Source organism: Aotus nancymaae, unplaced genomic scaffold (genome assembly GCF_030222135.1).
Source record: "Aotus nancymaae isolate 86718 unplaced genomic scaffold, 86718_ANA_hifiasm-v0.15.2.pri h1tg000022l_1, whole genome shotgun sequence".
NCBI classification, from domain to species: Eukaryota; Metazoa; Chordata; class Mammalia; order Primates; family Aotidae; genus Aotus; species Aotus nancymaae.
Window position 1 is genome coordinate 6,322,349 of NW_026988435.1, and position 13,362 is coordinate 6,335,710.

Here is a 13,362-nt window from a genome sequence, read left to right on the forward strand (position 1 = left end):
TTTTAACTAGATTCAGTGTTTGAAAGAGTCACCTTTCTAAAGAATTGACAATGTGAAAAGAGACCAGGAAGTTCAGAGAGACTGCTGATTCAGGGATGGAGAATCCCTTTGTATTCTGGAGACCAGCCTATCCATCCCCTCGACAGCAAGATGTTACCTGTTATGGATAGGAACAGAGGGGGTCATATCGCAGTAAATCAAATGCCAAGCTGGAAAAAAAGAACTAAAAGATTAGGTGTCTGGTGTGAGTGTAGTAAACGTTTGGGAGCAGGGTAGAAACGATGGAGAGCTGTGAGTGTAGAGTTAGAATAAAAGGTCTTGCAAAAACCCACCGTTTGGCCTTTCAGCCTCTGCTTCCCCAGATTACCCTTTCCTTTCATCTTCATTAGCTGCTCCCCCACCCAGCACCTGCCTGCATGCTCTTTTCAAACAGATTTGATCACAGTCACCAGTTCTGCTGACTCGAATGCTATTAAACAACCAATGATTTCTTTTTTTAAACTCTGGAGATCATAACATATATATTATAAACCAATAACTTTTTCCCTCTTTTCTCTCCTTTCTTTGTTTAATTTTCCCTGGCTGCTCTTAAAACGATGTCCACTTTTCCCTAGCTGTAAAATTTTTCTTATATTGTAGTGTTAAGTTAGTCATAATCCATTGTGGATTTTATATTTGTGATAGTAATGTAATCTGTTATAGCATAACCATGCTCAATTTGTTTACTTCAGTGACCTACTATGCTGGAGTGGTTAAAAAAAACACAAAACCCCCAAAAACCCAAGTTCCCTGATGAGGATTTTAAGCCAAATTTCTTCTGTCCAGATGGCTCCTGCTACCAAGCCAGGAAAATGTAGATCCTCTATACTTCCTGCTGATTTGTTTATAGTGGCCCTTGATTGCTATTAATGATCCCCAGCTGTAGCGACTACCTAGCCCTGTCTACCTTCCGCCTCTTACACCCTCATTAACCCCTTGGGGTTGGTTCCAGCTTCTCTGCTGTCTATTTCTTCCTTGCTATTTTTTTTTGCAAAGGAAACACAACTTTAATTTTGAGACCTTCCTAGAAAACTGGAAGAACAATACTAATGAGATGATTCTAGGGAGAGTTTCTTTGACTTATATTTTTCTTAACTTCATAATGATGCAACCATATATATCTTCATTTTAAATCACTTTTTAAAGAATAAATTTGGAAGCACCTAAAAATACAAAAGACTCATGTATGCACATATTTTTATCCATTTTAGATTGCTTTTTGGAGTGATTTTAGGGACAGTTTTGTCAATCCTGTAAGCGTTTTTATTATTTGAAGCCTACCCTTGACTACCACCTCCCATTCCTTCTTTGTACTTGCTATTTATTTTAGGTTTTCAAAACACAAACAAAAAAAAAATCATAGTGTTAACCATTACGTTCAGAAACTGAGTATTTTTGTAGTCTGTATTGAAAATAGATCAAATGTTCTACAAAGGAAAAAAAGACGTAATGAAGAAGCAACTCAATTTCTTTTAACACCTGGGTAGAACATGAAGCAGATATAGTGCCATGAATTAAAGCAGAATAAAGTGAAGTGTCTTTTACCTTTGGTGTTTTTGTATCTTCTCTTTTCTTTTTTCTCTTCCTGCCTTTAGATATCAAGCTACAGATTTCTTTGAAGAATTTTCAAGTGCCTCTTTGTATTTTAGGAGGGCATCTGATAATAAGCAAATAAGCGTGGAACGTGCTTTAACTGCCATGTGCTGTCCTGTACCTTACCTGCATTAGCTCTTCTTTGAGGTGGAGTTTCACTCTTGGCACCCAGGCTGGAGTGCAATGGCATGACCTTGGCTTACTGCAACCTCCGCCTCCTGGGTTCAACCGATTCTCCTGCCTCAGCCTCCAGAATAGCTGAGATTACAGGCGTGTACCACCATGCCCAGCTAATTTTTTTGTATTATTAGTAGAGACGGGGTTTCCCCATGTTGGCCAGGCTAGTCTTGAACTCCTCACCTCAGGTGATTCATCCTCCTTAGCCTCCCAAAACGCTAGGATTACAGGCCTGAGCCACCACACCTGGCCTAGCTCTTACTTCTTAAAAAACCTTCTGAGTTAGATACTTAAGTTACTCCCATTCACAGAGGGAGACACTGACAGATTGGGTATAAACATCATCTAGTGTCTCTTTAAGAATAACTAAACAAACACACTATTTAGCCATTTTTCTTCAAACAAAAGCTCTGAAGCTAAAGCAGGTTAGGAAGAAGACTTTACAACCATTACCTTGGGGAAAAAATTATAAACTGGGACCAGGGAGCAAGCTCTTAAATAACAGCAGCAGAAAAGTCTTGAGACCCATTGTTAGGAGCAGCAATGGAGGACTCATTGGATTAAAAGGCTTTAACCTCATTGCTTTTCCTTTCTAAGGGAGGAAGAACAGATTGCTTTCTGTTTTCTTCTCTGAACGGTAGGAAGAAATTCCCACATAATAGGAATAAAGAATGTACATTTTTAAAATAAAGAAAGTGAAAGCTCTCTGATAAACGTGAAATGCCACAAATGAACATTCATTGGTAACAAACAAGTCTTATAATCTGGCCTGCTGAATGATTTTAGAATGTGTGGACAATTTTTCTGGTATTTCGTGACTCAATTATTTTTAAATTGTATTAAAACTCAGGCAATGTTGATAGATTTTATTTTGGATTATACATCATTTGGGGGTTACTTTTTCCATCTGGTCTTTTTTTTTCTTTTTCCTTTTTCAAAAGCTTTTTATTCTCTGACTAATCTTAATAGCTTCACAGTTTAAAAAAAATCTGTTATCAGATAGTATGCACTTAATGGCTTGGCCAGTGAAACCATCTCTCCAGGAGGAATGTTTTGTTTGTGGGAGCACAGCATTGCTGATCTAATTCCCCTGGTACCAACACACCAACCAAGGCAACACATTGCAGTGTGTTTTAAATGAAGAGATACATTCCAAAATAGAATGTGGACTTGGGGAATTGCCCACATTTAACCAAATAACCAGCTGTGCAAATGCTAAAGCACAGTTGATCTACCACAGCATTTGAAAATCATGGAGGGTCATTTAGTTCAATACTCAGATGGCTACCCAGCAGGTCTAGAGGCTTTGCAGGCCCAGCAGTGACTGATTTTAGTCATTACTGGAGATGATCAAAAAGGCCGACTGGGCCTCTTTGAATCCAGCTACCATTCCATTCATGTATTCCTCCCCCCAATTTCCAGATCCTGTAAATTTCCTTCTTAAATTTTGGCTAAGGAGAAGGTTTTTGGTAGATTTTTTCCCTGCTTCATTTGACTTGTTACTCGTAGATAGGAATGACAAAATTAAACAGACATACAACGGAGGAACAGGGTTTGTATCAAAGGGAAAATAAGAATTCTAGGCAAAAGTATTTTTGTCACCTGCTATCTCTTCCTTTCATGCTTTATTAGTTCACTGCTCATGCTTTAGTCAAATTTAATTTATTTGAAGAAGTTAGATCCCTGAAGTCTGTATTCACTTTTTTTCCTAAATGGAAATAAAACTCACAAATCTTAAATTTCATTGTTATATTTCCTTTTTTTTTTTCTGTATTGGCTCTTTTTTTTTTTTTTTTTACTTAGTTCTATTTTAATGAGTTATTCCTGAGAATGATGTATTGTCCTAATTTCTATATACTTTTTTTTTGGCCAGTGCTGTAGATAAAATCATTAATTAATTAAGAAGACTTTTATACATTCCGTTTCAAATTTTACCAGTGTATTGTCAAACTGTTTAGAATAGGTTGGTATAAGGTGTTGCTGAGTTGATAGCTCTTTGTTTTTTAGATAAGGGCCCTTATAGCAAACAGAAAAGTATTTCCTTTTGGCATTTTGAGTTGTTAAACAGCTTTGAAATAATTATTTGAAACATGCTTAAGAAATGTAATTTTTGTTCAAATAAAAATATTTATTTTTTGAGAGAATAGTTTAGGCTGAAGTTTTACATTTTTTTATATTTTACAGAAAAAGTTACATTTTTCTGATGAGATGCAAGGCCAAAGGGATAAACTAAATTTATTCTTTTACTTAAGACAAATAGCAATTACAGCAGAACATGCTGAAAAATTGCACTTCTGCAGAGATATAGAGTTTTATGTAAAGCAACGTTAAAACTTAAAAAGATCTAAGAACTCAACGATACAAGGAAAGTGAAACTATCAGGTAGACAGAAGTTTTTCCTTTTCTTTTTAAAAATTATATTATGTATATTTAAAGTATACTCAATAAAAAATCTTACTGATGATGCTGCAGTGTTGCATTTGGATGATGAAATGCCAGTGCATCTTTTTTTTTTTTTCCCCCGAGACAGAGTCTTATTCTGTGACCTAGGCTGGAGTGTAATGGCACGATCCTGGCTCACTGCAACCTTGGCCTCCTGGGTTCAAGAGAGTCTCCTATCTCAGCCTCCTGAGTGGCTGGGATTACAAGTGTGCAGCCTCAAACCTGGGTAATTTTTGTATTTTTAGTATAAATGCAGTTTTACCATGCTAGTCAGGCTGCTGCTGTCAACCTCCTGACCTCAGGTGATCCACCCACCTTGGCCTCGCAAGGTGCTGGGATTACAGGTGTGAGACACCGCACCCAGCCCAGTGCATCTTTAACTCTGAATTTCAGGAGCAAACTTTGTAAGTTTAGTTTTATCTCATTTCATGGCCTAAGTGTTAGAAAAGACACCTTCTTCCTTAGATGATGTGTGTGAGATACAGGGACTACTCGGTGCCTCCTGTATACACTGCTTTGAAGTTAGACTTCTCATTGTGTCTCTCACCACCAAGGAGTTCAGGAAACTTTCAGGATGTATTTATACAAAACCTTTCATTATCTAGACTTAAAATCCAGTGTCTGCTGCTTCATGAAAGGATCATGTAATTTACATTTGCAGAGTCACTAGAATGCTTTGTATCTAGAGTCAAGTTGCAGGCTTGCACAAGTTGTCTCCTTTTGTGTAGGGAAGAACCCTATTTACATTGAAATTATTGCTCTCTCATAATATTTAGCACAGATGACTAGCACTAATACAACTCCAGTAAATGTCTGATGAGTCTAATTGAATTAAATTGCCTTCTGATAAAAAGTGGTGGGTTGATGAAGAATAATTATGTTCACCCAAAATTTGTTTGCCATTTTGGGAAGAGGTGGGCTGACTTTTCTAGAACTTGCTTTAAAATTTGCAATCTAATAGTAGGCCACATTCTATGTTGGTGCCTTTAAATAGTTTAATTCATAATGTTCACCTCAAGAAGAGCTGATTACTGTTTAAACACAGTATCCTCTTTGGAAATTAGACTTTGACACTTGCCTTCTGCTACTCTTCTGATAAATTTGAATCCTTTCTGACACCTAAGTTTAGTTAGTTACTTGAATAGACCAATACCACAAAATCAACCACTTCAATTCAAAACAAAGGGTTAGAATAATCAAAAGGAGAAAAAGACTGGCAGTGATCGAAGATAGGGAAGGGAGCAGGACAAAAAGGGGAGGCTGCGTGTTAACTGAAAAGTCTGGTTTGGAGTCACCAGGCAAGAAAAGTGTGGGACCGGAATGGTTTGGATTTGTGTTCCCATCCAAATTGCCTGTCGAATTGGAGGAGGGGCTTGGTGGGAGGTGATTGAATCATGGGGGCGGATTTCTCCTACGCTGTTCTCACGAGACTTGATGGTTTAAAAGCACATGGCACCTCCCCCTTCTCTCGCTCTTTCTCCTGCCACCATGTGAAGAAGGTCCTTGCTTCCCCTTTGTCTTCTGTCATCATTGTAAGTTTCCTGAGGCCTCCCAGTCATGCTTCCTGTTAAGCCTGTAGAACCGTGAGTCAATTAAACCTCTTTTCTTCATGAATTACCCGGTCTCAGGTAGCTCTTTCTATTCGTTTTTGAATAGGCTAACACAGGGATAAAGAGATGTCATTAAACATTTCAAGGCCAGGTGTACAGAAGGTGAAGTATTAATGAATGGAGTAGCATAGCAAAACCATGTCTTCAAATTACTGCAAGAAAATGAGGCCTAATATCAGAAAGGCAAGACCAAAACACAGGAAAATGCTGAGTTTCACTGATAACTGGAATGTGTGAAGCCATGTGCCCTTAACAGAAATAGAATGATAACATGGCTTGTTGCTAAAATCAATTATAGGTAAAAAATATAATCTTTTCATGATAGAATTATAATTACATTATAAAAGGGTAGTATATATTACAGAAAAGTATAAGACATTTGTGTAAACTATATTAGGGCTTACATTATTGAGAAAGTAATATTATGAGAGAAATAATGATCAGCCAGGCTAAGATAAAAACCCCTCTGTATCTAATTCTACCCACTTTAGGTCTTGGAATGGTCTGTGCTATAGCTCATACAGCTGTCTAAAAGTCTGTTTTAAAAGTTTGGCTATAAATTTTGCCAGGATAGTGTTTTCACTTTTCTTATTTCCGGTTATCTGCTTTTGCTGGTAGAACATCAGTAATGATTGGAATTGGTCTGTGGTTTGAATTGGGGACAATTTTGTTTTCTACTTGGTATTTGCCAACCTTTTATTTTAACAGCTCTGCTTTACACCTATGCACAGCCTGAGGAAAATGGAAGTTTAGTATAATCAACTAGGTCATTTATTTATTTGCAATTAGGATTCTTCTCTCAATTAGACAGTGTTCACAGGCAACTGCTTGGCTAAATTAATTCCTTTTGTTCCTTCAAATTGTATTCCCTTTAAACATGTTACCGGTGGTAAGGAAATTTGCAAGTAAGAAATACGATCTATAATGTCAATGATAAGGCTTTATATTTAAATATTACTATTTTAAACTTGCAAAAATAAATACAGTATCCCTAGCACTGGTATTATTATATTAGTCAAACTTTTTAATAATGCAGGAAAGAAACACACAAGAAGTACCTGTGGAAAGGGAGCTTATTAAGTGTATACAGAAATACAGAGTTCAAAGTTCCAAGATTAGGATATATTATCCCTTTTGGAGATAACTATTATCTAGGATCTAATAGGCCATATTTTCATTTAACATCTATATTTCTTAATAGTAAGATAACTTGATTGGTTTAGTTTATCATCTTTCAAGATGGAGCTAGTTTATTGGTTAGAATTTCAGGCCAAAGGCCTTCAGAGATGGCTGGCCTCTTTTTTCTCCTTCTCCAATGCGACTGTTTTTGACTAGTGCACTGATAATTGCTGCATTCAGGTGTGGTCAAAGACTGAAGTTGGTCTCACTCAATATACATTTGCAAGCACTATACACAGGGAAGGGCCAGCTCTGGCTGCTTTCCTTCAGAGGATACTCTGAGCTTGGCAGTCATATGAGATTACATGGATTTCCCTTCAGTATCCAATAAAAATACCATTTTCTATTAAGTAAAGGTCATCTTTCTTAATCTTTCTTAAATCAGTTAACTTAATTAAATTAGTTTTCTTATGTAAATTAGTGAGAAGATATAGTGGGAATGGAAGAATTCAGAGAAAATTGTTTTATGCTACAGAACTAAAACAGAAATATTTTCTTATCAAGAGACTAGTTTCCAATTTCATTCCTTTTTTTCTTGAAATCATACACACATTAAACTTGTGTATATTGTCTATAAAAAGGAATTGGGAGAGAGTGGGATGTCCGGCTTCTGAGCGGTAACCTTTGTTGTGCTAATGACAAAAAAGAATTAAATATGGGTGATGTTGAGAAAGGCAAGAGGATTTTTATTCAGAAGTGTTCCCAATGTCACACCGTGGAAAAGGGAGGCAAGCACAAGACTCGGCCTAATTTCCATGGTATCTTTGGGCGGAAGACAGGTCAGCCCTCTGGATTCACTTACACCGAAGCCGATAAGAACAAAGGCATCATCTGGGGAGAGGATACACTGATGGAATATTTGGAGAATCCCAAGAAGTATATCCCTGGAACAAAAATGATCTTTGTCGGCATTAAGAAGAAGGGAGAAAGGGAACACTTAATAGCTTATCTCAGAAAAGCTACTAATGAGTAATAATTGGCCACTGCCTTATTTATTATGAAACAAATGTCTCATGACGTTTTTATGTGTACCATACTTTAATAGCTCTCATACACCAGAATTTGCATCATGAATAACTGACAGAATATTTTGTTGGGCAGTCCTGATTTAAAACTAAAACTGGCCTGTGGTTAAGTGAATATGTTCAGTTTTTGGATTTTAATAGTAATTCCAATTTAGTAAAATTCTATCACTGTTTACCCCTTCTAAAGATATGATTAGGCTTCATTAGTAATGTTAAACTTTTCACAAAGATGGTGAGTGCCATCTTCAAACTTACTGGAGATTGGTTTTATATTTAGATTTATATAACTGGTTATGTGAATATATTTAAATATGGGGGAAATTCCTTCACTGTCTCAGAACCAACCAAGATTCCATCTGTGTTTTGTGTTCATTTGCCTCTTAAAGGCAAGGGTTGAAGATAAATGGGTAGCAATGGTTATTTTATATTTTTGGCCTTAACTATGCCAATCTAATTAGAATTCCCTGTATTTAAAATGGTTCCTTTTACTTATTGAAAGGCATTTTGTGTGGTTTATGTGTAATATCAAAATTTATTTAACGCTTCACACATTTTATAGATGATCTATAAGGTCACGTGCTTTTAAAATAGTAGCCAATTAAACTTCACTCTTGGATTCTTTACAATCTAAGTCAAACTAAGTTATAATTTAGGATTGTCTTTAAACAGCCGTTCAGAAACAAAACTGTACAACTGCTGTGTATTTGTCTTTGGGAATGGTGCTTTTGCCAACTTAAAAGGATTAAAGTAGAGGAGATGTACACAAATTTAAAAATGATGTGTGATCATAAGACGTAAGATAATTAAAAAGAAAACCACAGATCATGAAAAAAAAAAAGGAATTGGTAGGTATTGTTTTATAAAAGCTAAAATTTCAGGGCTCATTATATCTGTGATCTGTAGGTTTAGCTGTGAAATGCTTGAAGTGTGGAAACCAGGACTTGTCAGAGACTTGTGAATTTCAGATGATAGCTCATGGAGTGTGTCTAGAGAAACCTTCTCGAAGTTTAGAGTTCAGTTTTATTACTATAAATAAAAACATGGCCTTTTTTTTTTTTTTTAACAAGATACTCATAGGGAACAGAACAAATGTAAACTCCTGGCTTTCCTCAGCAATTTTTGCTGTTTTAATGGAATACCTTATGAGGCAGTTAGCAGGAAACACTGACACACTACATTTTTGGGTGAGGTAGGCAGTAAAACAGTAAGTGGAGAGGGAGAAGCTTCTAGATATTTCAGCAGTCGCATAAAACCAAATTCTACAGAGAGCTGTCTGATTCAGTTGTCACATCCTGATAGCGTTGCAGTATGCTTTGGGAGGAAGTTTCTAGCAGGTTAAAAAGAGGGTTTTGACACACAAGCCACAGAAGGTGTGGGGCTTAACATTTCCACTTACCTAGTCACACCAGATTAAAAACAGAGGCCTGGGGAGAGGTGGCTCAGCAACTCTAAATTATGCAGGAACAGGAGGTTAATTATTGAACCTCTCTGGCTATCTGCATGCAGTTTAAATTTTGAGAAAAACAGTAAGCTGTATTATCCTGATGACGACAGCAGAAATGCACTCGTGTGTAGGATGTGGGAATAAGGCTACCATTTATTGTATGCTTATTACATGCATCATACTGGGAGATAGTACTTTTCTGTATCACTTATAATCCTTATATCTTTTGTGTTGAATCTTAATATCTCCATTTACATAGATGAGAAAATGAGTCTATAGAGACTGACTGATTTACTTAAGGCCCTACAGGTAGGAATTAGCCCATCCATCTGGAATTGGGACCCAACATCGACTGATTTAAAATCTAAGGGGCTTTCAGGGACCTGGAAAAATTTATTTACTATTGTTCTAGGAACAATGAGAGGTTTCCTCCTGGAGTTATTGTGGAGAACCGCTCAGTAATTAAAAGGATATTAAACAGCAAGTACATAAAAATTTAGTGCCTCTTTCATTTGTTCGCCAACACTTGCCTTGAGCCAGTGCCAGGGGTAGTCTGTGGGAGGCAGAATAAAACAGACACAACTAAGCCACAGTGTCCACCTCCAAGAAGCTTACTACTTGGGAGGAGGATATGAATGGAAATTATAATATCATATAAAAGGAGCTAGAACATGGGAGCCTCTGATGAAAGTACAACAAATTTCACCTCATAGTATTTATTTATTTAAATGTGTTTTTAGCATTTGTTTCTTGAGGTAAATTTTATACACAGTGAAATGTATAGACCTAAAATATACCATTTAATAAATTTTGATAAATGCAGCCACATGTGTAACCAATATCTAAAACGAGACATAGGATGTTTTCATCATCCTCCAAAGTCCTCTTGGGCCCCCTTCCTGTGGCTTTCCTGCCTTTAGGAACCATTATTCTAATTTCCATTAAGATAACATTTCAACTTGAAATTCAAACTAACAAAATCATGTCTTTGTTTCTTTTTCGGTTTAGCTTCTTTCTCTCAAAATAGCATTTTGGAGGTTTACTCATGTTTATTGCATTCATAATACTTTTTTCAAATTGCAGACTAGTATTCTGTTGTATAAAATGCCAGAATTTGCTTATCCATTCTTCTATTGATGAGATATTCATTTTGTCTCTAGTTTTTTTTTTCTGCCTGTTGTTATTTGATATCTGGCTCCTTAATTTAGGCAGGGGTCTCCAAATATTTTTGATTATAACAGCCAACGATGTACAAATATCATTATTATAAACCAGCATTTCAAGGCACAATATACATTTAGAGTGAGTTTTTTTTTGTTATTAGCAATGGATAGCTGTTCATAGTTTTAATAGTTTTCATGACAATTTTATTTAGTTTTTCTGTTAATTTCTCATCAGATCTTATTAGACTTTCATTGATTTTATCAAGTGTGGCCACGTAGCTAGTGTGTAAATAATCAGTGTGGCCAGGGAGGCTCTCATGCTAGAATTAATAATAATGTAAACCCTGGCGTTCTTTTTGTTTACTGGTACTTACACTATTTTTGTTATCTTCAGTCCTTACTTTAATTGGAAGAGTTATTTTAAGCCACTTGCCTATTTTATGGGGATTTAGAAGAAACTGGATAATACAATTTGTAAATTCACTTGTTAGTTAAAACTGTAAAACCATAAAGCCACTTTTTGGTGCAAAGGTTGATTGTGACATCACTAAGATGAAAGCAAATACATAAATGAAGTTACCTCTGTCCTGCTTCTTCTAACTGTAGATGTTCCACTCTTCCCTCAGGACATCCTGAATACTGTAGGTTACATGAATATATGACACGTATATTGCCCTAATGGATACACTAGTGTCAATCTATATATTAAAATCTTATAAAACTTAATTACTTATTTCTTTTTCTTTTTTAAATATAAAAATTGCAGATAATTAGGAATGCTGACATATTCTACACTCAGTACAGTGCTTAGGTTTACTTACATCCTGGGTTGTATGCACTCCATTTTGGAGTCCCCTGATTAAAAGCATGAAGTAGTGGAAAATTGTGGACCAGCTAGTAGTGAGAATACTCATTTTTTTTTCTAATTATAGAACATACACTAGCTCTCTGTAGAATATTATATGAGTTACTCAATATTTTTGGAACTTGTTTGTAAGGTAAGGCATTTGGACTAAATATCTCTTAGATGCCCTTGGATCTAACATTGCATGATGATGAATTCCTTGTCTTTGTCCTTGCATTCTCAGGAGACCCATCCCTTCTGAATGTAATCTTTCTCTTACTGCAACAATACCCCCAGTAGCTTTTAAGACAATATTGTGGGTTGAGTTAGTCTCTCACATATCTTTTTTCCCTTTCTAGTCTAGCAAAATGTCTTGTTGCAAAAAGACTCCCAACAGATGTTCTGCCAGAAACAATATATAGGAGTCTGAGATGGCCAAGTCCAGGGCCACCCAATTGGCATGATCCTGAGGCAAATGTTTAAAAGTCAAGGATGAAAGAAAGAAAAATTTACACAGCATATTCTCACTGTCCTAGACAGAGTTGACAATCACTGAAGACCACTTAGAAGCAGGTGTAGTCACAGCAGGGAGAAGATTTATCTCATTGTTTTCTTGACCAGGACTTAGTTCTCTTTCTGATACTAACTAGTAACTCGTTATTTATCTGATGATTCTTGTTAATGAGGAAGTTCAGCATAGATTGGAAGATTATTACAATTGCTGGCATTTTAGAGTATTTTGAATCTGGTCATTGTGGTATCACCGGATTTCTGAATTATTAACTTTGGGAAAATAAGGTAGCCACTTCATTCATTCCAGGAAGATTTAAAACATAGGACTAGAAGAGTGAAGTAAGATCTGAGAAAGAAGTTGGGTTGGATTTTGAGCAGATGGAATATCAGGCTGTTGTGTTTGGTCTTCATCTCTTAGTTAATGGAAACTTTGATATTTTTTGAGTAGGCTTGGACCTAGTTCTAAAATCAGGTTTTAGGGGAAAAAATGTTTTTAATTATGTTTAAGATGAAATGTAGAAGTTAAAAATTGAAGCAAGATACCTAGAGGAGAGTAGATACTTGGTGATGAGAGCAAGTGCAATGGAAATGTTAAAACAGGTATAGAGAGGAAAAAATATACAAATTAGTGACTGAATATAAGAAGGAAAGAAAAAGTATCAAAGATGATACTGAAATAGTTTAAAATTACTTTGTAATAAATGGCATTTAAACATAGTAACTATAAATATATATGTAGTTATGTCATATATATGTATGATAAATATTAATGCATATATTTTTTATTACTGAAATTCAACCAAAGCTAAATTTCCTGAAGGGGAATTATCCTTCTTCAGCAAAAGAACCATGAAGGGTATAGTAATGAAAAACATGAAGGTTTGCCCTCAATGAATTCTTTCCACCCCCTCTCTCAGTGATGTAATGAGGAGCTATTACTATTTTTGTTGTCACCAGCTACTCATGCAAACTACATTAAATTTTGTTGAAAATGGTCATTAGGAAAGTTAATTATTTTTAAGGTGTCAACTGATTATTGTGTAAGTACTATGTGTTCACTAATTATTATTCCTTTCCATTAATTATATATAATTACTTAATTCCTAAGAGCAGATGATTCTTGTTTTACCATGCTGTTCACTTCTGTTAATGTGGCTTTCCAGATAATCCTTCGTACTGATGCAGAACCATACACTTGAGTGTTCAGAGTAATTTGATAAACATTAACCTGCCAATCCTAATGACTTCTTGGTATCAAAACGAAAAACTTTCTTGCTAGCTTGTGTCTTGTAGTCACCATAAAGTTGACAATTGAATGGCATCTGAATAAGCA

The 13,362-nt window shown here is 35.8% G+C and overlaps 1 protein-coding gene across 1 annotated transcript; it reads left to right on the forward strand.

Moving 5' to 3' along the window:
* The first annotated feature begins 7,695 nt into the window (after positions 1 to 7,695).
* Positions 7,696 to 8,013, forward strand: LOC105732154 (cytochrome c-like). Its single transcript, XM_012474173.3, has one exon. It carries the CDS (start codon positions 7,696 to 7,698, stop codon positions 8,011 to 8,013), a length of 318 nt encoding a protein of 105 aa, XP_012329596.3.
* Positions 8,014 to 13,362: the final 5,349 nt, after the last annotated feature.

Bases quoted from the DNA above. Each gene is read 5' to 3' on its own strand.
- LOC105732154 (XM_012474173.3), top strand. From the start codon at position 7,696: ATGGGTGATGTTGAGAAAGGCAAGAGGATTTTTATTCAGAAGTGTTCC.